The sequence below is a fragment of the Meleagris gallopavo genome, chromosome 19, assembly GCF_000146605.3.
Source record: "Meleagris gallopavo isolate NT-WF06-2002-E0010 breed Aviagen turkey brand Nicholas breeding stock chromosome 19, Turkey_5.1, whole genome shotgun sequence".
Taxonomy (NCBI): domain Eukaryota; kingdom Metazoa; phylum Chordata; class Aves; order Galliformes; family Phasianidae; genus Meleagris; species Meleagris gallopavo.
Window position 1 is genome coordinate 5,948,576 of NC_015029.2, and position 24,701 is coordinate 5,973,276.

Here is a 24,701-nt window from a genome sequence, read left to right on the forward strand (position 1 = left end):
GAAAAGTCAGGCTTCTTTGAATGCTTTTCTTTCCCTCTAGCACTTCTCTTTTTTTTTTCCTAATTAGTAAGAATAGGAGCTGCAGTGCATGTGGAGGGGAAGTTCATGTTGGAGACCAAAGAAGCTTTTGCTCAGCCTTGATCTCCATTGAACACCACTGAATGTAGGCTTTGCAATCTTGCATTCATCTCAGCTCCCAAGTCTACCTTGGCTTCATTTTGAACTACATGGTGTGCTGTCTGTTGCATAAGAATTGGGTGGGATTCAGCACACCTATAAGATCTCAAACTATTACACTGTGAATTGTTACACTGAAGTACCAAGGTAGCTCTGAGGCTATAATCAGGGGATTGAATGCAGTGCTTCGTTCTGTGCTGTGTCCATGCCACAGTGGCTGTACAGCTGGGTCTGTTATTATATCATGATCTGTCATGGCAAAAAATGTGTTAAGCCCTCAAAATTATGGGTTAGTGAGGAACTAATCTGTTAAATCCACTTTCGTGTTTGGAAGTATCCCAAATTAAATATAGCAGTAACATGACCATCAGCTACCTGTCTATACAATTAAATTGGACACTTGCCCAGACCAAACCTTCTTTGTCAGTCTCCTGTTGTTGTTCACATTGCTGCAATATATTGGGATTTTTTCCGCAGCTTTGTCTGTCCAATCTTCAGAGAGCTTCCAGGGAAAAGTGAAACATACATAGTAATATTAGAGAGCATGTATTTCCAAGGAAGAAAACCTAATTAGGCTCATTTAATTAAAAATGATGGCACTGTAGGCAAAACTTCTTGTTCATTTTAACTACAGTAAAGAGAATAGTTAAACTGGAGGAAATGAACTTGAGAAAGGTGTTCCTAATTATAGAAGCTGCAAGTTTTATTACAGAATGCACATTTAAGTGAACTGGGAAATGGAATGGGGAGTTCTTTTTTTAATCAAAACATTTCATTATCTATAAAAGGAATCTTTAGGTAACAAAGCACAGATCCTTTCTACACAGGGGAAATCAAAATGCTACAGTGCTTGTCCATGACTTGCAGCATTATTATAGCAACGTTAAAAAAAAAATTCAGTTCTCTCATATTGGTAGCAACAATCCCACAAGTCAAAAGGCCTTTTGTTTATTGGCTTTCAAATACATTGTCAATTGAATTTATTATTTGTTGGCACGTTTCAAATTTTACCAACCTAGATACGTTTGGTAACATCATTTGTATCCTGGTGTTTTGGCATAGGAGATCTGTCCTTCCCTGTTCTGGACTAGTGTTGCCTCCCTGAGTTGCCTTCTATCCTAGAAATAGTTCTGGTGATTAATTTTCCTTTCTTTTCTTGGCAGGTTTTGGTTCTAGCAACACGGGTTCTGTGTTTGGGCAAGCAGCAAATACTGGAGGCATTGTCTTTGGGCAGGCAAGTATTTATTGCATTTGCAGAAATAAGAGAATGTTACATACAGTGGATTTGTTCAGGGTGCTCTACCTGCTTCTAGTATAAAAGGTGGAATTTGATGTGGTCAGTAGAAGTTTTCTCAGGTTCTACTGAAGGTATTTGCTAATGTAGGAGGCACCAAAACTGTATCTGCATGTTTTCCAAGGAGTGTGCAGAGACAAGCATCTAATCACGGGGGAGATAACGTGGGGATGGAGTATAAACCTGCCTTTATTCCTTGGACAAAATAGAGTGTTTTTCAAAGGCATACTTTGTTCTGTAGATGAGATGTGAGACTTAAGTCAGATTTCATTGTGCTATGTGTTTGAAGAGTCTGCTTGCTGGTTCTTCAGTGCTTGGTACACTCAGAGGGTTGGGAAAGTCACCCCTGGGGGCATGTGCTGCTTTGACTTTGTTCAGATCCCCATTCTTGCCCTTCTTGTGTCCTAGCAGTCGTCCTCTTCCACTGGAGGCCTGTTTGGATCTGGAAGTGGTGGGAGAGGTGGAGGCTTCTTCAGTGGTTTGGGAGGAAAGCCAAGTCAGGATGCAGCCAATAAGAATCCTTTTGGTTCCTCCAGTGGAGGATTTGGATCGGCAGCTTCCCAGAGTAAGTGAAGAAAACAAGAATACAAAATGCACTCTGACTCCCATCTGCTTTGTGATCCCATCTGCTTTTCTGCTGTTCTTTGTCTTTGAGTAAATTCTCTGTTGACATGAAAGGCTTGTAGGGATAACAGAGGCAGACAAGACAGTATGTGTGATGTGTTCTTCTGCAGTTTTCCTTCTAGGTTTATGGAAAATAAGTAGGGCAGCAATTGCAACAAACAAGCAAAGGGGAGAAATACAAATATTTATGTTCTTCGTGGAATTCTGTGACCAAAATGCTTTTTAAAATCAAATACTCTAAATTCTTGTCACTGAATGTCTGCTTCCAACTTAATTGAAGTTAGGAAGCTTTTCCTTGCACTCTAAAAAAAATTGCATCTCATACGTAAGTGAAACCAAGCCAATGTATGTGATGGACAGCAGTTTCTTCAGCTTCCTGTCCTTGACACGAGTGTCTTTTTGCAGCACATATAACACATTTGATCAAAACTTGCTGCATGGATAAGCTCTCAGTTATTGCTTAGGATATATCAATTTTTTTTTTACTCGCATATTTGTAGTTAAGAAAAATAAATACACTCAGTAATTGTTCTGGAGGTGCAGTCCCTTTTGATAAGGAAGCAGAGCTGTAGAGTTCCTTTTATCAGTTCTTATCCAGATTTGATAAAACAGTGTGGGTTACTTCCAGGGAGGTGGGTGTCTGCCCAACTTTTGTGATGCTCATAAAGAAATTGTCTTGAAGTTTTCTTTAAGAGAAGGAACTCAGTGCTTGGCCTTCCTTTTGCCCTGGTTGCCAGCTAGCAGGCATCACTTCACATGGGTGTTGTAGTTCAATTGATCTGCACATGAAGTGCCAAACCAACCTTCCCACATGTTGCTTCTCATCCAGCCTAGCAACCTCACAAAAGAAGGCAGGGGAAGTATTAAGAGTACAGCAAGGTATCCCCAGGTTCCTTTGCAAGAAGGACTTTAAAGGGTCTGTTAGGAATCCTTTCTTAGAAGCTCTAAACAATTAACTGTTAATGCAAGGATCGATCACTGCCCACTAATGTAAAGATCTATTTTATTGCCAGACTTGGATTAAAAACACATTAGTCTTGAGATTACCAGGCTTAATAGGTCTTGGTAGTACTCTAAGATTTGTGCTGAAGTGCATATGTGCTGTTCTGTGCTGTAGCAATTAGTTTGAGGCTCACTCATGCCTTCTGTTCACAGCTTTTGCAGATCTACTTTCCTTATCTATATCTGTATGCCACAGAAGCTGCTGATAACTATTTCTTAGCTGTGGCTTTTGTTTCGAAGAGACTGCCCAGCTTTTTTATTTCATCACTTGCGAATTGGATTTGACAGAGGGGAAAGCAGGAGGGGTGGAGCCCAGCAGCAAGAAAGCATGAAGTGGGGAAGCAGTGGCTAAGGTGTAAAAGTAGAGGAACAAAGGAAAGCTGTAGAATTAGCAGTGTGTGGCTAAAAGTGGCATTTAAAGCATTGTGAGAGCAAATCTATTGCTTTTATTGCCTCTTTAATGAGCCACTGAGATTGTTTGATGGTTGAGATCAGTCCTCAATCCTTGTTAACTTAGTCCTCCTTTATTGCAGTATTGGGTTTTGTGATAAATAAAATGCATGGTTCACCAGGGAAAGGTTTCAACTGTTCTCCCTTTGCCTACTAGATGCTCAGATTCTCTGTAGCCTCATGAAAGACAAAAACTTGGGTCACCTCTGTGGGGCTGGCAAAGTGTGGCTCCTGCTTTAAGGCCCTGTAATTCTAACTGTCAAATAACTGTGTTAAGAAATACTGGCCATTGCCATGAGAACAGAGTCTGTAGTTGTAGTGAATGGATATTTGTTGTTGTCAAGAAAAGCTGTTGGGTTGCTCTGATTTCTCACGGGAGTGACTGACTTCTACTGACTGCAGTGTGTCAGTATCATCTGACAAATCATCTGTCACTGGGATGTGCTAGGAATCTCAATATCGTGACCCTACTGTTATTCATTAAGACTGCAATAATAAAGTGCTCTTAGTGGTCCATGAGTTCCAGAGTGGCTTGGTAGAACTACAAACCCCCAAAGAAATGGAGAAAACAGCTTACCTCTGCTCTTTCCTGTGCTTGAGGACTGGGGAAGTTAAAGGGGTTTCCTTTTCTCCTGACCCAGCAATGAAGTGTGGTACAGAATGTTGTGTGTTATGAGCTTCACAAGTAACCTTCATCTCCCCAGATTCTTCCAGTTTATTTGGGAACAGTGGAGCCAAGGCCTTTGGATTTGGCAACTCATCTTTTGGAGACCAGAAACCTACAGGCACTTTCAGCTCTGGCGGTGGCAGCGTGGCATCTCAAGGCTTTGGGTTCTCTAGTCCAACCAAAGCAGGTACTTTGTTAACCCACTTTCTATGAGCACTCATGTTTGTGTGAGCTATTTGGTGGAGCATTCTGCTTTTTTATGTCTATACCAAGCCCGGGCTTTTTTTTATTTGTGCAGGAAATGTCTGTGGACAATTAATCAGTACGTATTACTAGCATTGCTTTTTAAGCTGTAAGTAGCAACCCTAGTGTATTTAACTGGTGGATCCAAGACAGAGGTTTACAATCTACTGTGCAAGAACATCAAGTAAACTGTGTTTTCAGTAGTTCATTCCAGAAATTCCCATTGTGGTTTAAAGGCAGGGACCTGTGTGAATTAGTGCTGGTCTTACTTAGTGTACAATTTAAAATACAGGCTATGGAATTGAACAGATTTTTCCTCTTGTAGATGTTTCCTTGGAAAACTATATTCCAAACTTCAGTCTGGGTTTTGTAACCCTTTTTGTTCCCATTTTTTCATGTGAGTGAATGCACAGGTTTCTACTTTGGGATAGCTTCCTCCATGACGTGGGTATCAGACATGCTTCAGCTCCCTCTCTTGGGAAATGAGCTGTTGGTTCTACTGATTGAATTAACTTAATAAAATATAGAGAATTTCAGTCTTTTTTTTTTTTTACTGTCACCTGCCCCCCCCTCAAATTTTGCTCTGCACTCACTACTTGCATGTTTCGCTTTTCTTTCTCCACTATTTGTTAACATGAATTGCAAAAGAAAGCATATCCCTAGCAAAGCTTCAGCCCCTCCAATAAATACTCTAACTTCCTAGAGCTAGGGGTAATGAGATAGCTGATCTATGTTTAAATAATTCAGGCCTAGCGTTTATTTTTTCCAGACCTTTTGTGTTTACAGCCAAACAGTATCCATTACCTTGACATGGAATAGAATTTCACCCAGGGTATTAAAATGTGTGGTGCTATCCCAGTCCTCAGCCCTAGTCAAACAAAAGAGCAGGTGTCCTTCACATTCCACAGTCTCAATTAGAAACAGGCCAGTAATATCAGTAGATGAACATAGAATAGTGTAGAAGTCTGTTCAGAGCTCTAGAAGGCAGTATCTTTTCTTTTTTTATTAACAGTGAAAGCATCTCTGTTCCCTGCTGTATGTATGATTACTGAAACTTAGTTACTGTGCATGCTTGCTGTCTCAATTAAGATTCTGGTCTTTATACACAAAGCAGGTAGAGATCCTGCCTCACTGTGCAAGCATGAATGATATGTTACCACCCTGGATATATTACCAGCCCTGGAGGATGAGTTGATTTCATGTTTGCATGTTCAGGAGGCCCTGAATGTGGTCTTCTGTGGGTAGTCTCTTAATTTGTATAGTGTTTTTTACACCTATTCAGGCAGTTTTCCTATTCACCTCTTTTGTAACAAATCATCCTGCAGTCTGGAAGCTTTGCAGCTGTGAGTGTTGTTTGTTTAGATGATGAACAAGATGAACACTCCATTGTAGAGATTGTCTAGTTGGAAATGTAGTTTTCTTCTTTCTTTATTTCTTTCTTCGCTGTTGTTTACTTTATATTCTTGTCTTTTTTTGTTGTTTTTTTGCCTCTGTTTTGCTCAGGTGGCTTCGGTGCTGCTCCAGTGTTTGGCAGCCCTCCCACTTTTGGGGGATCCCCTGGGTTTGGAGGGGTGCCAGCATTCGGTTCAGCCCCAACCTTTTCAAGCCCTCTGGGCTCGACGGGAGGCAAAGTGTTCGGCGAGGGCACAGCAGCAGCCAGCGCCGGAGGATTTGGGTAAGCCAACGTGGGGCCAGGGTTTGGGAAAGTAATCTCCTTGCATTACAGCTCCTCCTGTGCTTGGTTACCTCTCCAGCAGGGTAAAGGCTTTAATTGGCATAAAGCAAAAGCCTTTGCCCCAGAGGATATAATATCTGATGGGGAATGTGAGTGATCTTGCATGTGTGTAAGTGAAGGCAGGAGGATTTTCTGTGTGCACACTTGATGTGTTCGCTTGGAGACCTACAATTTAAGCCAAGCAAGGAAAGTAACAAATACCGTCTGTGACGCTGTGGAGCCACCCAATCCACCTGTGAGATTTGGGCTAGAGATACTCATGAGAATTCAGTCTGTCCTCTCGCCTTTGGAGGGTGGGAGGAAGGTACCTGTAACAGCCTGCAGTCCCAGTGTGAGTTGTGTTTATCTCACACTGATCATTTTTTTCGTGTTTCTTTATCTCTTAAGTTTGTGCTTGGCACCAGAGCAGGTAAGCACTTCATTCCTTCTTTAGCTCAGCAAATACAGAAGTTCAGACCTTACAAAGCAACTTCTGCAGTAGGCAGCAAATCCACCTCTTCAGCATTGTGCCACCTGCAAGCATCTCACCTGCACATCCTAAAGTTATATCCAGATTTATTTGACCCAATTAGAAAAAAGGAAACCGGTCATCTTCCCAGTCTTAGTGCTTACACATTTCGCAATGTTTGTCTTTGGTTTCAGGATGAACTGCCATTATGTAGAACATCCTGCAGTGTACTTGTGAATTCCCCCGTGAGGTTGGTTAGATACCCATCTGCCAGGGCACCCTCGAGCTGTGGGAGGCCTCAGCTAGATTCTTCAGCAGCACCCTGAACTCTGGTGCAGCAGATTGGAAATTCCCTTTGGAAAGGGTAAAAACAGCTTAATTAGATCCCCACAAAAATGACATGCTCGTAGAGATGTCAGCACTTTAATCAAGTGATACCTTCTTCTCTTCCATCTCTCATGCTATGCTGCATGATTTTTGTACTGAAACTGAATGCACTCAAAATCCCCAGGCAACTTTACAAGTCCTGCCATAAAGTGATAGTTCAGAGTGTGATTTAGTCCTGTGCAGGACTTCCTTTCCACCTTCCTCTGTAGGAGAGAGTTTAAAAATCACAATTCCAGTGCAATTACTTGCCAGTTCCTTCTAACTTAAATACATGATTCATTGTTCCTTCAATTCTGAAGAATCTGCATCCCTTGGTAAATGACTTAGGTATCAAAAATAGAAACCACTACACTTTTTTAAACAGTCTGAAATTCTGACTGTTTGTGAGCAAATAAGGTTTTGCTTTCATAAACTAACCTCAAGTGCCTCTCAATCGTGCTTTATGTCGGAGCTTCACAAAAGACCTGAACATCTGGGTGAGATGGGTTTGCTTCAGTTGTTCCCAGGCAATGGCTGGATCTCATGTCCTCTGTATGTTAAATAAACAAACGATCTCTCCACAGCTTAAGCTGTTTTCCTGCTTGCACGACGCTCAGCCTTTTTCAACAGGCTTGCTCATGTGGTTGCAGCTGGAAGAAGCACTTTGAACCACGCTTCCTTGTCGCTGTTTTCACCACCGCTTCCTGTCAGACATGATTTGTGTGTTTAGTGGCATAGTCCTGAGGAGACAGAGCACTGTAAAACCCTCTTGTTCTTCACTGCATATCCTCACCTCGCTCCTTTTCTAAAAGAACAACAAAACCTGTTCTCCCTTTGCTGGGAAATCCACATCCATGGTTCTGAACTGATGCTGCCTGCAAGTTACGTGGGCCAGGAGCCAGCCCAGGATTGGTAAATGAGGCCAAAGCTGCAAAGTCACTGGGCTGCCCTGTTGTAATGCAGTGTGTGGGGCAGTGTGCACAGTCGACTGTGTAGAGTAGGAGAGGTGATGTCCTTCAGCAGGTGAATTGCTTGTCACACTGCTGCAAGGACTGTCCTTTATTTGGAGAGATATGTTTTGATATTTTTGTTGCTTTTCTTTTCCCTTTTTTTTATTTTTTTAATTCTCTACTAGATCTGGATGGATGGAGAGGTGGGTTAATGCGCTGTCGCTTCCTATTTTAAGTCAGAAATGACAAGAGTGCATTTGAAGCACAGCCTTGCAAAGCTAGAATGCTATTCAACGTGGCTGGCAGCCTGCTCAGGGGAGGGCTGGTACTGGGTTGGTGTTAGCAGCGCTTGTCATCTGAATATTTTGTGTCTGTATTTTGCCTGGTTTAAGAGAGAAACGCCTGAAGCTTCTGTTTGAGTGCTCCTCTAGCATTCAGGTCTGGAAGAAGTGTACGTGGGGGGTAGAGAGCCATAATGCATATCATGGTCTCATTAGCGTGTCATGCTGATAGCTCTACAATGCTTGGTTGGATGGAGTGGGTGGAGAAAAGAGATCAATTTCCATATATAAAAATGTTTCTTATTTCAGTTTTCAAAAGCTGTTAGGGAAATAATCCAGAGGTGTGGTGGGGAAGTGGCCAAGTAGGTGCAGGTCCTCAGGGAAGCAGTAGAGCTTCCAAATGGGCTGGAGAGAGAAAGAATCTGGGAAGTCTGCAGGCCGTTTGTGTGGCAGTAGGTAGGAGACTGTCTGAAAGCTGGGAGTCTGAGTTGTGCACCTGGGCTCTGCTTTGTGTCCTGGCCTTGAGCAACCTGAAGTAAATGGCTGTTTGCTGCCCTGATTGTGAAATACAACAGTGCTGTACTTTTTGAGCTTTAACGGTGAATGTTACTCAGAGGTGAGTTAAGGTCTTCCACTTGATGGCTGGTGGTGGCATTGCCAAGCACTTGAAAATGTTCTTGGTGTAAGTATGAACATATTTGCCCATCTGCCAGGTGGACATTAGGGAAGGGGGCTGTGCAGGCATTCCCACTTGCAGCAGTCCTTCCTACATCAAGGAAATCCATTTCCAGAATGTACAATCATTTGTATCTTTGATATCACTCTACTGATGTATCCTTGTTTAAAGAGCGTGCTGTTTTCATTGTGGGGACAAACTCTCACTATGAGTGAGAATGAGCTTGCAAACACAAATTTTCTCTTTTGAACTGCAGGTTTGGTGGTACCAGTAACAACACAGCATCGTTTGGCACGTTAGCAAATCAGAATACCCCAACGTTTGGATCGCTGTCACAGCAGAGTACTGGTTTTGGCACACAGAGCAGTGGATTCTCTGCTTTTGGGACAGGTGGAGGAGGTAGGAGAAACTACTATAACAAGTCTAACAGGTCCCACATCTCCAGGTTTCACTGGAACTCAACTGTAATTGCTCAGCTCCCCATTAAAAATAGAGCATGGTCCTCCTATATAGGCACTGTGGCCTGGAGAAGTCATTGCAGAGATTAATCTGACTTAATCTCATGATTCCATCACTTGCTGCTTTGCATGTGAATAAATTGCTCTTCTTTATACTACACCTGATTATTGCTTTTCACCCAAATTACTCTTCTTCATACTTCACTGCTTTTCACCCCTTTTTGTGGAGTTGCTGTTCTCAAACAAAAATATTGAGAAGCAGTAAATATCTCTTCGGTGCCATGTGCGTGAATAGCTGTATGCAAGCAAAGAATGCATGCTGCCAAATTGAGCTAGAGCACCAACAGCCAGGTTTTTTTTACCTGATGAAGCTTGGTGAAGCTGTAGCAATTTACACAGGGCAGAGAAGAGAGCCTTTGAGAATGAACACATACGTTCACTGGTGGCCTGCCACCCTGGCTTGCATTAAGCTCCATCCTCAAAAAGCAGCCCTCTTATTTTTGTGGGGAGGTGAATGAAGCAGGTTCATTGTATGCAGTTGGTGCTAATGAATGAAGCTAGCAGATTAGCAGTGAAAGCACAACCCTCCCAGGAGCTGAGCCAAGTCACTTTTCTTCTAGATGGAGATTTGACTTCCATTGTTTGGGCATCGCTTTCCCTGGTCTAAGGCAGGAAAGAAATGTTTCTCTATTGGTGTGCAGGAGGGAACATGTACTATGCATCTTAAGCATTCACTTCTAACCATGATTTTTCTATTTTTACCTTTCTTTCAGGGTTTGGTTTTGGATCGACTAACACGTAAGTACCATCTCATGTCTAATTCTTCATCAAGAGTACAAATAGAACCAGAATAAAACAGTTGAGTGGTGTACGAGAACAAGTGTTGAAAGCAGCAGTAACATATAAGTTCTGATTTCCTTTTGAATGTCAGTGCAGAGGGCTAATAGTCCGTGCTCTGTGTGCTTTCCAGTGAGGTAAATTGTTCGTAGAGGAGAGGGTTTTCAGTTAGGTCACACTCATCCCCAGCCTCATCCCTCTGCCTCTCGAGCGATGTGTGTGCTCAAGCTGTGCGTGCGAATCAGGCATCTACTCCATTTGTCAGGTTGAAAGAGGGTGTGAAATAAATCAGTTCCTTTCTGGCTGAATTGAGATGGTGATTTACAGCTGAAGAACTGAACTGAGAACTGAGGTTAACACTGTGATCCACTCTGCCACTGAATTGATGGGTTACTTTTAGCAAGACTCTTAAACTTTGTTTCCCTACCAAGTAGAACATTTCTCTCTCTGGATGGTAAGCTTTAGAGTGAGCACAATTATATCTAGCAGTATGTATTGATGCAGTGTCAAGTAAAAGATGCTGGAAATACCAGTACATTCCCATAATAAGCTTCTGATGCTCAGGACTCTGGAAGTCTCTTTGAGATCTGATCTGCTAAATTAATTCTGCCTGAGGGAAATTCCAGCACTCACTGCTGTGTTCTTTTTTTCTTTCTGCTCCACAGATCTTCCTCTGGATTTAGCGGATGGAGAAGCTAAGAACATCCTGAACTCTCCTGCAGAACTGTGCTGTAGCTCCTACGTTCATGAGTCACCTGTGTGATCAATATCCATACAGCTTTTTGTTTAAATACAAAATGTCAGACTTTTTTTCCCCTTAAATATCCTTATTTTTATGCAGCAACTATCCTTGTTCTGTATTAAACAATTTTATCTGTCTTTATGCTACTTGTGTTGGAAGGGCTTATCTCATGAAGAAACAAACACGTGTAAAGTGTGATTGCCAGCCCTGTGCTCATAGCTTACTGTTAGCTTTGCTTTTTGTTGCCCTTCCCTATGCCCAGACAAAGGAGTAAGTAGCTCAAGTTGGTTTCGGATACAAACCAGCACATTTTTCATTGAAGTAAATGATTGATTATCCTTGGCTCTTAAGAAGGAGCTGAAGCTTGCCCTGCTAATTTTAAGTATAGGATGGGGCGCATGCTTATCTCACTGAAGTGCTAAATCTGAGTCATGTGTGAGCCAGAGGCTTAGCAGAGAAATAGGAAATTATCTGGGAAGAAACTGGCAGCGTGCAGAGCACGTTCCCATGGCAGTAACATTCAGCAGAGAAGTGGGAAGTAAAAGCTTTCTTATTTTTACCTTCCTCTAAATTTGACAGAACTCCGAGTTCTAATTTCTGGTTATAGGGAAAACTTGTGGACCTTGAAGGAGAAGTGTGACCTCCATCCAGAGGCATCCGTGATTCTGCAGCTCGTGGCTTTGGCTGCTGGTTTCCACTGTCAGTTCTGTTGTTGTTTTCTAACATGTATGAGATTGTACTGCTTCCCTGTAGCTCTTGAATTCGGTCAGTAACATTTGTGAAATTCTCATATGTTTGCACTCAAACATACCAAGCAAATGCTATAAAGAATGCCCCGAAGGCATTTTGGACAAATGCTTTTTCTATTTGATGCATCTGACCTCCACGAAACCTCTAAATGATGTAATGGGCTTTTGTTGCACTGTGAGAAACACGTTTGAAAGAATGGCTTATGTATTACTGGAATACATGCAGATTGGATGGGTTTATCTTGTTGGTCCTAATAGGACGTTTTGGGTTACTTCTGCTTTTTCTATTTTCAGCAGAAACATTCTAAAGTTTCATTTTCTGAATAGCACACAATATGATAGCAAGTGTCATTTTTGGGTCTGGTTGGCAAGTGGGCATGCGATCCTTTTTTGGACTTGTAAATAGTTGATAATTGCTTGTTTTCACATCCAATATTATAAACCAAATTCTTACACCTGTCAGCAGCTCCTGAAGCAGTCATTCTTTCTCGAGTCGACCTAAACATTAGCGTTCAACCTGACTCCTGTCCTAGCTGAGGGAAGGATCCTTCGTCTGCACCCAGGGATGACGTGAGTTGGGTTCCCTTTAAAAAGGAAGACCACTGAAATGCAGTGAATATCGTGCACAGGGAGGGCTTATATTTAGATGAGGAGGGGCTTTGCAAGCCTGTAGGCTGTAAGGCTCTCATGTGTAGCCTGGATTTCTGAACATGGGCATGCTGTGTGCTGTATGAGAGGCAGTGCTGCTGGGATGGCTTTGTTTTTAGCCTTTCCTGCTAATGGAAGAGTGTGGGTGCTGGCAGCCCTGGAGTCACAGTGCCAGAGCTGAGAATGTTTTCTGAAAGGTGCTGGTTTGGAGAATGGAAGGAAAAGCAGCAGAGCTCGAAGCGTGCCCTCCCCATGCGTCCTCCTTGACCGCACGTTTCCTAAGGCCTGGAGGTGATTCTGCTGTTCTGTTTTCCTTCCTCTTTATAAATAGCAGCTGGCCTGTACGACTGACCTTAAATTCTTGGCGTTAATCTCACATGGCTGTGGCATGCAACACCTCCTCGCAAGGCCGTATCAGCTGTGCTCCCCCAGATAGCCAGCATAGAGAAGACCGGCTGGGTAAGAATGCAGTGTTGGCACAGTGAGCCATTTCAAGTTTCTTTTTTGGAATGATGGGAGCAGTTGGGGGTTGTCCCTGCTGTGCTGCTTGCTGACTGTTTAACTCCTCTTCCCTTTGCGAGAGAGAGGCTCTGCTAATGACTGCAGATGCTGGTCGAGCACACGAGTTGCTCTCTCGCAACGCTTCCAAAATCGTGGCTGAAACAAGCCAACCCCTGAACCACCTGCCCTTGGGGAATGGGTGCTGCTCCTGGTTTCCATAGCAGCTGCTGGAGGAGCTGAGCAGCACTGGAAGGCAGATCGTGACCATGAGCCTACAGGAACATGCACAAAGCAAAGTCAACTTCTCAAAGTCTGCATTTTTACCAGATGACTCAAGGGCTTGGAGAGCGTGCGCCCTGCTCAGCTGGTGGCTGCCAGGAACTGCTGCAGGCTGTCAGCTGTGCCGGGTGCCCTGGGAGCACGTGGCCTCCGTCCAGCATGTGGACAGATGTCCACCAAAGAACAAAGCTATGACAAATCAGCTCCCAGCCCAGCAGGGCTGGTGAGGGAACCAATGACCAAGTGTGGGCCTGGAGCCCGTATTTGTTACTGCTGTTGTCCGTGCCGGTTGGTCTTCAAAGAAGTGATACCAACTGTTGGAAGGCTTATCATGATCATTCTGTCCCTTTTATTTTTATTTTTATTTTTTTTTCCCCATTTCAGTGACAGAGGAGGTGGTGAGGCTGGGTCAGGTGCTTTTCTGGTGCTGCTCTGTTCCCATGAGCGACAGCCCATTTCCTCTCACCCCCTGTACGTGTCCCTACCAGGGCAACCCTATGGGCTGCAGTGACATTTTGTTCATCCCGTCTTAGTTTTCATGTGTGCTGTCCTTGTGCGTTGCTTTCAGTATTTCATACAAGGAAAAATAATCCTGTGAGAGGCTCAGGCATGGCAGCCCTTGGTAGTGCCGAAGGAGTTTCTGTTCTTAAATGTCACACTGAGCCTCAGGGGCTGGGTAGAGGCAGCTTTGGGGCAGTGAGTGGCCCTCAGTGGCCTGAAATGAGCCCTTCCTTCCTCCAGGAGCAAAACTGGGGCTGGGCTTCTGTGGGGATGCAATCCTTCAGCAGAGGTGCCAGTGGTTTGTTCCATATTGCCTCATGCTCAGTTCTCTCCTGTACTTTGCTGCAGGGTAAGGGCTCCGTTCCAGAGCCCTCTGCAACCCTGGGAAGCCTCACAGCCCACTCTGGCTCTCCTGCTGGCACTCATTGCCAGGGCTGTGCACCCAGAAGGGTGCTGGGGTCACTGGGGCCATGTGTGAGGGAATCCCAATGCAGATTGCTGGAGGAGCTCTGCGCAGGTGGCACAGTGTGGGTTTTCAGCTGGTGTTTCAAGGTTCTTCAATTCATGTCAATATGTTGCTATGTTGCTCAAAGAAACTCACTTTAAAGCTTGAAAACACGGAGGAATGAAATTTGGTGTTAGCAGCTGCTGCATCTGAGCAGCTTACAGAGGTGTGATATAGAGGAGAGAGGAAAGGAGACCTGATTTGTACCAGCAGAGGGAAATCCCCTGCAAAAAGCCCCGAGCAGGGGCAAGGTGAGCAGAATATTGCTGCAAAGCAAGGAGCCGCTGCCGCCTTCTGCTTCACAGGGAGGGCAGAAAATCTTGAACCATGTGGGAGAACCTTGGGAGGGCAAAGTGTGGTTTGTGGGCTCAGCAGGCTCGAGGTGCTGGCACCGGCCTGGCAGCACTGCCCATCCCTGCTCTGTTATGGACTGTCGGTGTGACCTGGTGCTCCAAGGCTGTCACCCCCTGCAGCCCAGCACTGCCTGCTGTCCCCTCTTCCCCTCCTCCCTCCCAGACTGGGATGTCTAAATTTAGCCTCCTATCAACAGATGAGGCTGGAGAGTTTCCACTGTGGAAATGAATCCCATTCTGAACCTGTCCATCCATGCAAATTCCTTCCCACATGCGCTCCGTGCTCGCCCTCCCCTGCAGTGTTCCCACACACAGCACTGCTGTGCACTGCTGCATCTCCCTGAGCAGAGCGCGATGCTGTTTGCATTGCATGACTGCACGCAGTTTGGGGAGATGGGAGCAGGAACCCAACAACAGCATAGAAAAGGCTGAGCAAAGCTTGGCTACTGCCTTCAGAGGGATCCCCCCAGGTGCAGTATTTATGGCTGCAGCCTTTTGCTAACCGAGCAAACGGCATCAGGGAGCAGAGCTGCAGAAGTTGGGCTGCTGTGTGCTCCCATTGCTGCTCTGTCCTCCCGTCACACGGCCTGCTAATGAAAAATGCAAGATGCTGGCTGGTATTTTTAACCAGAAACCTCCTCATGTCTGATGCGGAGTCAGAGCTGCAATGGGGAGAAAAAGCTCCCTGCTCACCATGAGTGCAATGCAGCCGAGGTGGGGAACTGCTCTACTGAAACCAGCCAACACCCAAACGACTCCAGGCAGGCGGGTTTGAAAACTTCATTTTATTTTTCCGTCTGTTATAAAAGCAGGGTTTTGTTTTTACATCGCCATGAGTGTCCAGACTTGGTACATCGTGGTTTTGTTTTCACAGTATCTCTGCAAGACCAAGGACAAGTCTTATTGCTGTGCCTCACCCCTCGCCTTCCCAGGGCCATGCAGAATGAACGGGCCAACCCACCTCCCCTTCTCCCCCCCTCCTCCTCCCCCCACTGATCTGAGTCTGGGTTTGCTCTGCTGGGCTCCTGACTCTGGTGCTGCTGGCAGTGGTGAGGCAGCGCAGTGCTCCATCCCCTTCCCAGTGCATCCTTTCTAGTTTTGCTGCAGAATGCTGCCAGAGCAGCAGCTTGCTCTCCTGGATGCCCTGGGTCCCCATCCCACTCCCCAGCTGTCACCCAGCGGTGCCGGCAGCACCCACCCCTTCCAGCCACCCTTCCTTTCAGATCCAGCCCATCTGTCCTCGTCAGTTTTGCAATGAAGCAGCATTGGAAAACATCATTTGTAACCACAAAGCATGGAATCTCACCAGAGGCAGCAGCACTTTCTATGCTGGGTGTGGTGGTGCGGATGGAGGTGGAGGGGGACACGGTCCAAACTAGGCACGGGAGAAAGGCATTCTTTGGGGAGAGAGAGGTCCATGCAAAGCTGACCCAAAGTGAAGGTTGGATTTTATATTTACTGCTCAGCTGGGTCTGTTCAGTGCAACGGGACAACTTAGCCAGGAGGTCGGTATGGAATTGCATGGGTGCATCCAGTCCACCAGGTACAGGGAGAAGGAAACAGATGTACTTGATGTGCTGGGAGAAACCGAGTCCAACACGAAGCGGAAAAGGACATAGGTGTTCCCTGAATGTGATTTTTGGTGACTGAGAATAAATCTTTCCTTGGAATTCCTTTGTGCAGCTAATTAAGACAACTGGGCCCCGTTTGTTCGACCCATGCTGACATCAGTGAGAACTGTAAGTACTCAGCACCTGGAGACAAAGTGAATACCAGACATAAATACCCCTTCTGCTCCCCCCCGCCGGTCTGCCCGGAGCAGCAGCAGAGGTGTGTGCAAGTGTTACCAGCAATCACCCACAGCTCCCATTTTGTCCTCTTCTGCATGTATTGCCTAGGAGAAAATACAGCCAAGTCCTGAGGGCTGTGCCGGTAGAGCTGTAGTTGGGATCTGAATCCGTGTAAGAAAATGGAGTTTAATAGAGAGTGACTGTGCAAGTCAAAGCCTCCCTAGCTTTGTCCTTCATCGTCCCAAAGCCTAGATGTAGGCAACCTTTGGCTGATGGATTTGGGGTTGATCCAGTCCAGTTGTTTGCAAGCTGCTTGCGATGTCAGACTGCCTACCTGTAGGGTCTCCCATCGGAGGGGGAGAGCAGCTCTGCAGCACAGGGAGGAGGGCACCCTGCCTGGGGGGCACGCTGCAGGGACCCCGCGTCCGTGTTTGCTGGTTTGAGGCGGCTGTGGGCATGCTTTCCCCACGCAGGGGAGATGCTGAACCTGTTGCCATAATAGATGGTGCGGCTTTGGAGAAGCGAAGGAGGAGAAATCCTCGGTGTGTGGGAGGAGGAGGTGGCAATAGCAGCGAATGGTGCTCCCTCATGGGAGAACCTTCTGAGCAGCGAGCGTGGGACCGAGACCTGCTCGGACCAGCTCTGCAGGGCTGGGAGCATCTGCAGCTGGGCTCTGCTCAGCCCCAGCTCTGGAGGCGTGTTGTGAATAAGAGGAAGAAACGTTATCTCACAGAAAGCGCTGCCACCGGCACCCCCTCCCCCCTAACCTTCCTGCACCTCCTTCCTCTGCAGAAACACATCTGCTATCTCTGAAGCCATCTGGATGAGGTTCTTGCTGAAACCCAGGTTTTGGCTCCTGCTCCAAATGCACTTTCTTGACTGGAGGATCTACACCCAAGATGTGGCTCTTCCCTGCTTACCGCCCGTGCAGGATCCTTGGCTACATAACCAAATGGGCACGGTCTCACCCCAGTCCTGGAAGTTGTGTAGATCATGAGGTCATTGGGAAGAAAAATACCTACGAACCCCAACGTGATTCGTTACCGTAGGAAGAAGAGTTTTTCGTAGCTTTTGTCTCTAGTGTTTGCTAGGAATGGTGCCTGCTGGGCTCAGACACGGCTGTTCCTGAATTGTGGATATTGCTGGGTAGACGTGGATGGATCTGCCCTCGCTTACACCCATGTGTCTCAATGCCTCCGCACACAGTGGTGACCCCGAGGCTGTGGCTGCAGCTGCTGGCTCTGCCCATCGGGTTATCCCGTGTTACAACACCGAGAAGTGCAAATGGGGTGAGCTCGATTCCTCCTGCCGAGCAGGGAGATGGCCACGGAGCTCCATCCTACAGCAGTTTATTTGCATTGCTTTGAAACGGAGATGATTTCCGAGCTTCCTCGATTTAAAACCAGGAAGGTTTTTCTTTTGATGGTGCTTCTTCCAATCTCATGCCCTTTTCATTCGCCTGTGACACGCTGACCATCTTCGCTCCGAAGCTCTTTTCCCACAAGCTCTGTAGAAAGGACATTCTGCCCGGTGGTGTTTTTGTTGTTGTTGTTGTTTTCAGACGTAGCTTTAAGGCAAAAGTTTGGCAATGCAAAGCAAAGTCTACATAAGGCCGCATGACTTGGATTTGCAACTCAGAACCTTACAGCTTAAAAAAGAAAAATCCTTATCTTAAATAGTTGACTTGTTGCCCCAGGAACTTCTGTTCTCAACCAAAAAGGAGAAGGAAAAAAAAAAAGACTCTTAAAATCCCAAATAAAATGCTCTTATTTTCGTGGGCAGTCTGGGCAAGCTAATGAGACTGAAGTTCAAACAGGAACTGAAATAGGGAAGAGAACAAAAAAAGCAATACTGGTAGACATCAGTGTTCATTTCTTCCCTTAGGAATCCAGTGGTGAGACAGACCCCGCCCTGAGGTCTCCTCTTTAGCTTTAGCACAGTGAAATCCGTCCCAATGGGAGAAGGTAGAATGGTTGCATTTGTTGAATGACTAAAAAGTGCATTTTTTGATTTCGCTCAGATTATACGTGTTTATTCTAACACCTAAGTGATTGTTTTGCGTTGTTTCCAGTTTTGTTTTCTCCCTTTCAGTGCCGGGACGCCAGGTTTTTTACTATCGGTGTTTGGGGGGTATCACCACGAGCGGCGGTCCGTCCTTTGGCCTCCACATGAGTACCTGAGCATCGTTGGCATTGGGTTTGACAAGGGCACTGGGTGGTATTGGCTCGTTCTTGCTGAGGACCTGGGGCTGCTCCTGAGCCGAGGGCTCCTGCAGCTTGGCACGCTGCCCCAGGGGTCTGCTGGGGTTCACCTCTATGCCCAGCCTCATCCTCCATTTGATAGTCTGCAAGGTCACCATCTCGTTGGTGGCCGTGTTGGTGGCGACCAGCCAGGTGGTGAAGCTTTGATCCCGGTGGATGCTCGTCAGCTTGGCCACGTTGCTCTCGCTGACGGGCACTGCCCACGTCACGCTCGGGTAGAAGTTGTCGTTCATGCTGATGTTGAACTTGGACTCCTTCTTTGTGGGACCCACGATGGTGCAGGTTTCTGTTGTGTTTCCGTACCAGGGATAGTTCACTCCGTCCGAGTCGCTGATGGCCTGGATTTTACCCTCCAGTAGATCTGGAAGCTCCCAACTCGACCTGCAAAACCAACAAATTACAGATAACACGTTAATTAATTCGTCTAGAAACGTGCAGGACTTGAAGGAAGGAGAGGAATGAGTTGGGAATGCACTCCTGTTCGGCTTTTATTGGATTTTATCCCTCTCATGCAGGAATCATAGAATCACAAAGGCTGGAGAAGACCTCTAGGACCCCCAACCCCGGCTCGCCACACCGTGCCCACCAACACATCCCTCAGTGCCACATCTCCACAGGGCTGGAACACCCGCAGGGACAGTGAGCCACCATCCCCTGGGCAGCTGTGCCAGTGCAGCACTGCTCTTTCAGAGAAGTTTTTCCTAACATCCAACCTTAAGAAGACCTTTTCTATGCTATTCATAACAATAAGGACCCTCTCCAGGACTCTGCCCACAGAGCTGCCTCCTGCCCCTCCAGGCTCCCATTTCCCCTCGCTGCTCTGATGCTGTGCCCATGCTTGCAGACGTGCCCTTTCATTCTGGCCAAGCTGCGGTCCCTCCCCGCTGACTGCATGATGCTGGAAGTGTAACCCATCTCTCTACAGCCCAGGAAGGACCCGGTTCAAAGGCCGGGATGATGTTACAGTAATCAGAGAAAGAGAGGTCGGCAGGGTGGTAACGCTGTCCCATCCCAGCGCCGGTGGCACCGCGCCGTGTGCCAGCCTGCTGGAAAGGTCAGCCAAGAAGGGAGAGCAGCTCTCTGCCATCCCACAGCGCCGGCACACAGGAGCTCCTGGGGTGCTTGGGGACACGTTGCTCCTCTCCGCTAGCTGGGACTGATGTGACCATTTCACAAGGCCGATTGCTAATTAGTTAACGACCGTAAAGCGCCAACGTGTTTGTAATCACCGGCTCGTTCAGCACTGCACGACACACGTCTGGCAGTCGCTGGCTGATTCCTCGTGGGGACAGTTAATAGATGGTTTTCATGGGTACCTGAACAAATCTGCAGGTGCAGGGTGGGATCTGGGGTCAGAACCACAGCGCTGGGCTGCGTGGCTGTGGATGTGCGGATATGGGATGCGGCATCGGCTGCTGCAGCCTTCTGCTCCCTGCAGCCAGCAGGCAGAGGGAGTCCTTTCCCTGGAAGTCAACGTGAACCTGCAGCAGCCAGAAGGACCCCCAGCAGCCCTGCTACAGCCAGGGATGCTCGCTCGTTTCCTCTCCAAGCCAGAGCCATCCCAAGGGATGCACACCGGAGGACACGGCTCAGCGGGCTGCTCCCTGCAGCCCTGAAGCATGCAGGAGGTCGAATTCAGGCTCTCCCTCCCTTTCAGCAGCTGTTTTAGGGTTGCTGTCCACGTGCCTGGTTCTCATCACGACTGCAGCCCGGGGCTGAGATGTGACGATGTCCTGAAGGGTCACAGCTTGACACGAAGGTGCAGAGATGGAGGCTGTGTGGCTGGGAAGGTGCCACGCTGGGCTGTGAAGAGCAGAGGCTGCAGTGGTTGCTGCTGTTGGCTGCCCTGCTGCCGGCACACCTTGTATCTGCGCTCAGTAATGCGGCAGCGGTGCTGGAAAGAATGCAATGGAACGATCTTCAGCTGCATCAGCACCTTTCTGTGACGGTGTCGAGCCAAGGGAAGGCCTGAAAGTGCCCAGTAAACACTTTGCTGACAACAGCAGGAAAGGCACCGTCCTCTCTGGTTTCACAGGCCTGCTGTGGCTGATCAGCTCCAACACCGCTAGGTTCTGGGCTGTAATTCTGTCACTCCGAAACCTTCAATCAGAATGAGCATCACCAGAGACCAAACCCCTCATCACAAACATCCCCATGCTACCAGGAGGGGCACTCTGCCCAGCAGCAGCCCTGGGATAACCCTTATAAATCAGCCACGGCGTTCTGTAAGAGCACCAAAGGCTTTTCCTCCAGCCCTGCAGGGGAGGCTGCGGATGTGGGAGAATTAATCTCACCAGAGTGAGGTGCCCACTAACGTGCAGTGATGGCACAGCACTGTCCCTGTGATTCTCAGGGCAGGAAATCTACCTGCAGCTCCTTGAGATTTGCAGCTGATCCCATTCAAACTGCATTATTTCTCGCTCTGTTTTGCATACCGCCATCTGCGCTGCTCCTTGCACGTCTCCATGGAGATGAAGAAGCAGGACTGGGTGATGCTGGTTCTGCTGGAGCTGGGTCCTGCGGGTCAGAACCCCACGGCCCAGCACTGATGATGCTACGTGGCACAGCAGCACCCTGCCCTGGTGCTTGGGGTGAGCCTTGCCTGGTGACAGCAGCGCTGGGGTGAAAGGGGTTTTCCCCAGTTCTGCATGCAGAGAGGTGACAGAGTGTTTCCATTTCCTCCTGCCCAGGGTGTTGTGCTCCTGGCAGTGTGAGCCAGCAAAGCAAAGCAAACTAACCCCAGCATTTATGTGTCGTTGAAGCTTTAGTTATTTTTCTCTCCATACACCTAAAAACGCTCTATCTGGCCAAAAAATCATCGGTTCCACTTTAAATGCACGTGTCAAACTGATGCCCTCTGCACTGAGCCTGATGCACAGCTCCATCTGCTCGGCTATTCCTCACTGCTCTGTCCTAGCACTGGAGGCTGCTGGAAGCACTGCTGTTGGGGTTGGCCCGACCCATGGCACTCATTTGGAGTCCCGTTTGCTGCCACCACAGAGATGAAGGAAAAAAAAAAAAGAAAAATGGTTGTTCCAGCGGTATCCCTTCATGGAAAGCTGGGACGAATGGCACAAAGCAATGCAGCTCCGTGGAGTTGGGGTATTACGATGGCTGACAGCCACAGGGAGGGCACAACCTGCACAGAGATCTTCCAGAGTGTGTTCTAATGGCACGAAGCAGCCTTTCAGCCCTTATTTAGGGCTGTCAGATGGTGGCACACCATCCTGGTTACATCTGCACGGCTCCTCCGTATCAGCCCAATGAGCCTCCCAGGGAAACGTCTCTCTGCTTCCCTGGCTTTCTGGATAATGGCTCTCCCACACACCTGCAGCTCTTAATTCTGACTGCCTGCTCACAGCGCTCACAGCAAACTTTTGCCCACAGCTCTCAAAGCAACGCATCATGGGGAGACTGCACCACATCCTGCTTTACAAACGGGGGAACTCGGGGCAGAGCAGTCAGACAGCACAGGTGGGGCTGTGGGGTGAGCAGCAGAGGCACTTTGGTTCCCTGCCTGCTCCTCCTGCTGTGGTGGATGTGAGCTGCACTTGGGGACATCCCCACGTCCCCCTGCAGCTGCTCACTAAAGGCTGCTGGTTCCTATGTGAGAATTACACCTGCAAATCCCCACGGCCTGGAATTGGGGGTGTCTGAGCAACAAATTGTCCTTGCTATAGAAGGGTTTGGAGCTAAAAAGCCCACGGCTTTCAGGCCTGCTGTAAGTACTTCTACAATCAAGATAAGCTCAGCTGCTCTCTTCCTGCTGCCGGCGTTGGCCAGGTGCTGCAGTTTGCACCTCCAGGCGCTTTCTGCATGAGCAGAGAGGACGTGAGGACAGGAGTCTGTCCCTCAGGGCTGCTCCTTGGTGCGCCCTTCCCCGTGCTCTGCGTCTCCCTGCATGTATTTGCTCATGTCTGAGCTGCCCAACCTGTGCCTGCAGCTGGGCAGGAACGGAGGGCTGCGGATGCTCAGGCCTCCAGGAGGGCACTGCACTACGTCCGAATTTCTCCTCTCCAGCCCTACCTTCCCACCCTCTCCCTCAACCCTCCCCATCCACCCACGCAGGGCAAGCCAGCATCACCCCCGGCCCCCCCAGGATCAGCAGAGGGGCAGCAGCTCCCACTCCTCCATCCTCCCTCCGTGCTCCCAGAGCCGAGCGGCGCCCGCAGCCCCCGCTGCACCCAGCTCTGCTCTCCAAGCTCAGACACTGCAGGGTTGCGCTGCCGGCACCATGAGTTGCAGAATTGCAGCTCCTTGCAGGCACGCAGAGCTGCTGCCGGCTGCACTGTGGGCCAAAGCCTGCAATGAGCAGAGCGCCGGCGGAGGGCTGCGGGGGGGCTGACTGCTCACAGCAGGGAGGTGACATTTCCATTTGACTCATTCTTGTCTCACTGTGACTGTCTGACCTGTAACACGGGGCTTTTGGAGTGCAAACAGCCCCTAATTCCTCCTACCTCACATATATATATATATATGTATATTTATATATACTTATTCCCACTCTTATAGATATGTATGCCTATTCCCACTCTTCCAATTACCCCAAATGAAGCCAATGTCTTTTTTTTAACCCTGCCCCAAGGCGATGCACAGCATTACCCCCTGGCTAAACCCATCTCAGGGCTGCCTGCAGCCAGGAGCACACCAAGCAGGTTCCCCCACGCCATCCCCGTGCCCCCGGTGCACTGGCAGCACACTGCAGCACAGCAGCACGGGGCTGGGAGCAGCCACAAGTGTCAGCCTCAGGGCTGCCCCGGGGTGCCTCAGTGTGCCATGGGGGGATGCAGAGGGGTGCCCTTTGCAGGAGGGCTGGTTCTGGGGCTTGGCTCTCTAGTGCTGCTCCAGGTTTGCCAGCAGCACGTTTTTCTGAGCGTGTTCCCATCAGAAAGACAAGGACACCCACTGCTTTAAAAGGTGCAGGCACCAGCTCGCTCACTATTTCAAAGCACAGGAGAAAGTCCTGCTAAGTTTCACAGAAGCCAGCTTCTAGCATCAACCCAACCGTGCCGTCGGCTCATCCCAGCCAGGCCGTGGCTCCCTGCTCTTCCCCCTCACCTCACAAATGCCCACACACACACACACACACACACACACACGTGCTCTGGAATGACTTACATTCCCTGGTCCCCGTAGTGATTGTAGAATTCCATGTGGCTGCACGCCTGGATCCAGCCCACGATCCACGTCTCCTTCTTGGGGATGGGGGGCACCAACACCTGCGCGGAGGCGCGGAAGTGCGGGGTGCGGTAACGCAGGACCACGCTGGAGGACTCGTCGATGCTGGTGGGGATGGGATCGATGGAGGCTTTGACTTCAATCACCGAAATACTTTCCCGGAAAACTTTGGATTTGCAGCTAATGCTCTGAATACAGCCCATGGCATACCCCGAATACAGTCCGACGCAGCTCCTCGGGTACTCCAGCAATCCTGGGGAATATTAGGCATTGAAATTATCGGGTGCGAGATCAATTACAGATCTTCTTGGTGCGTAACCTCAAAAGTGGTATCCATAGGATAGAAAATTCATCGCGCAGAGCCTTGATGTGGTGCCTTGATGTGGTGCCCGTCCTACAAACGCCGCTCCTGCCCGGAGGTTCGCTGCGCTCCACAAACCAAAGGGCCTTGCAAATTGTTCCCCTTTTAATGACCCTTTAAATTTCTCGCTCGGTCTTTAGGTTAGGAAAAAAAAAAAAAAAAAGTCTCTCGAGTTCAATAAATACCGGTGCTGCTTTAGCTGATATATTTAGTCCTTCCTTTGCTCAGATGCGGTCTGTCATTCTCCGTCAAGCGTGGGGCCGGCCGGCATTTCCCTTTATTCTTTGGATGAAAAGCAGAATGTTGATAGACACATCTATATAAATAATGAAATAGTTTGGAGCCCCAGCTTGTCACAACCGGTGTGGATTTCCACTTCCTGACTCGCAGTTGTTCACAACTTCCTTTCGCACAAAATTACAATAATAACAGAAAGAAGCAAAAATAATAATAATAATATAATAATAATAATTAAATAAATAACCCGGCACCAAACCTCAAACCCGACGGGTGGAGAAAAAGCGACAAAGTGCGTTTTGGAGCTTCCTCCGCCGTCTGGTTGGCTGTTTTTCCCTCGTTAGAAATAGCCGGAGCGCTCCGTGCCGGGGGGCTGCGCGGAGGGCAG

General features: G+C 48.0%; 2 protein-coding genes across 4 annotated transcripts in view; one reads left to right on the forward strand and one right to left on the reverse strand.

The window, feature by feature from the left end:
• NUP214 (nucleoporin 214) overlaps positions 1-11,091 on the forward strand; it is a 39,325-nt gene extending 28,234 nt beyond the window's left edge. For 2 of the 3 annotated variants that reach the window (XM_010720905.3, XM_010720907.3), the window contains 7 exons: positions 1,341-1,411; positions 1,880-2,036; positions 4,252-4,401; positions 5,961-6,132; positions 9,170-9,312; positions 10,145-10,169; positions 10,874-11,091. In XM_010720905.3, coding sequence (XP_010719207.1) covers positions 1,341-1,411; positions 1,880-2,036; positions 4,252-4,401; positions 5,961-6,132; positions 9,170-9,312; positions 10,145-10,169; positions 10,874-10,907 — 752 coding nt within the window. In that variant the 3' untranslated portion in view covers positions 10,908-11,091. The remainder of the gene's footprint in view (positions 1-1,340; positions 1,412-1,879; positions 2,037-4,251; positions 4,402-5,960; positions 6,133-9,169; positions 9,313-10,144; positions 10,170-10,873) is intronic. The other variant, XM_010720906.3, reaches the window with a different exon arrangement.
• A 4,166-nt stretch (positions 11,092-15,257) lies between these two features.
• FAM78A (family with sequence similarity 78 member A) lies at positions 15,258-24,695 on the reverse strand. Its single transcript, XM_003211280.3, has 2 exons — positions 23,656-24,695; positions 15,258-18,918 (listed from the first exon to the last, which is right to left on the reverse strand). Exons 1-2 carry the CDS (start codon positions 23,916-23,918, stop codon positions 18,390-18,392), a joined length of 792 nt encoding a protein of 263 aa, XP_003211328.1. The 5' UTR covers positions 23,919-24,695; the 3' UTR covers positions 15,258-18,389.
• Positions 24,696-24,701: the final 6 nt, after the last annotated feature.

Excerpts from the sequence above, each read along its gene's own strand:
- FAM78A (XM_003211280.3), bottom strand. The coding sequence starts at position 23,918 with ATGGGCTGTATTCAGAGCATTAGCTGCAAATCCAAAGTTTTCCGGGAA. Across the intron at positions 18,919-23,655 it reads CACTACGGGGACCAGGGAAT|GTCGAGTTGGGAGCTTCCAG; the intron begins GTAAGTCATTCC and ends TTGGTTTTGCAG.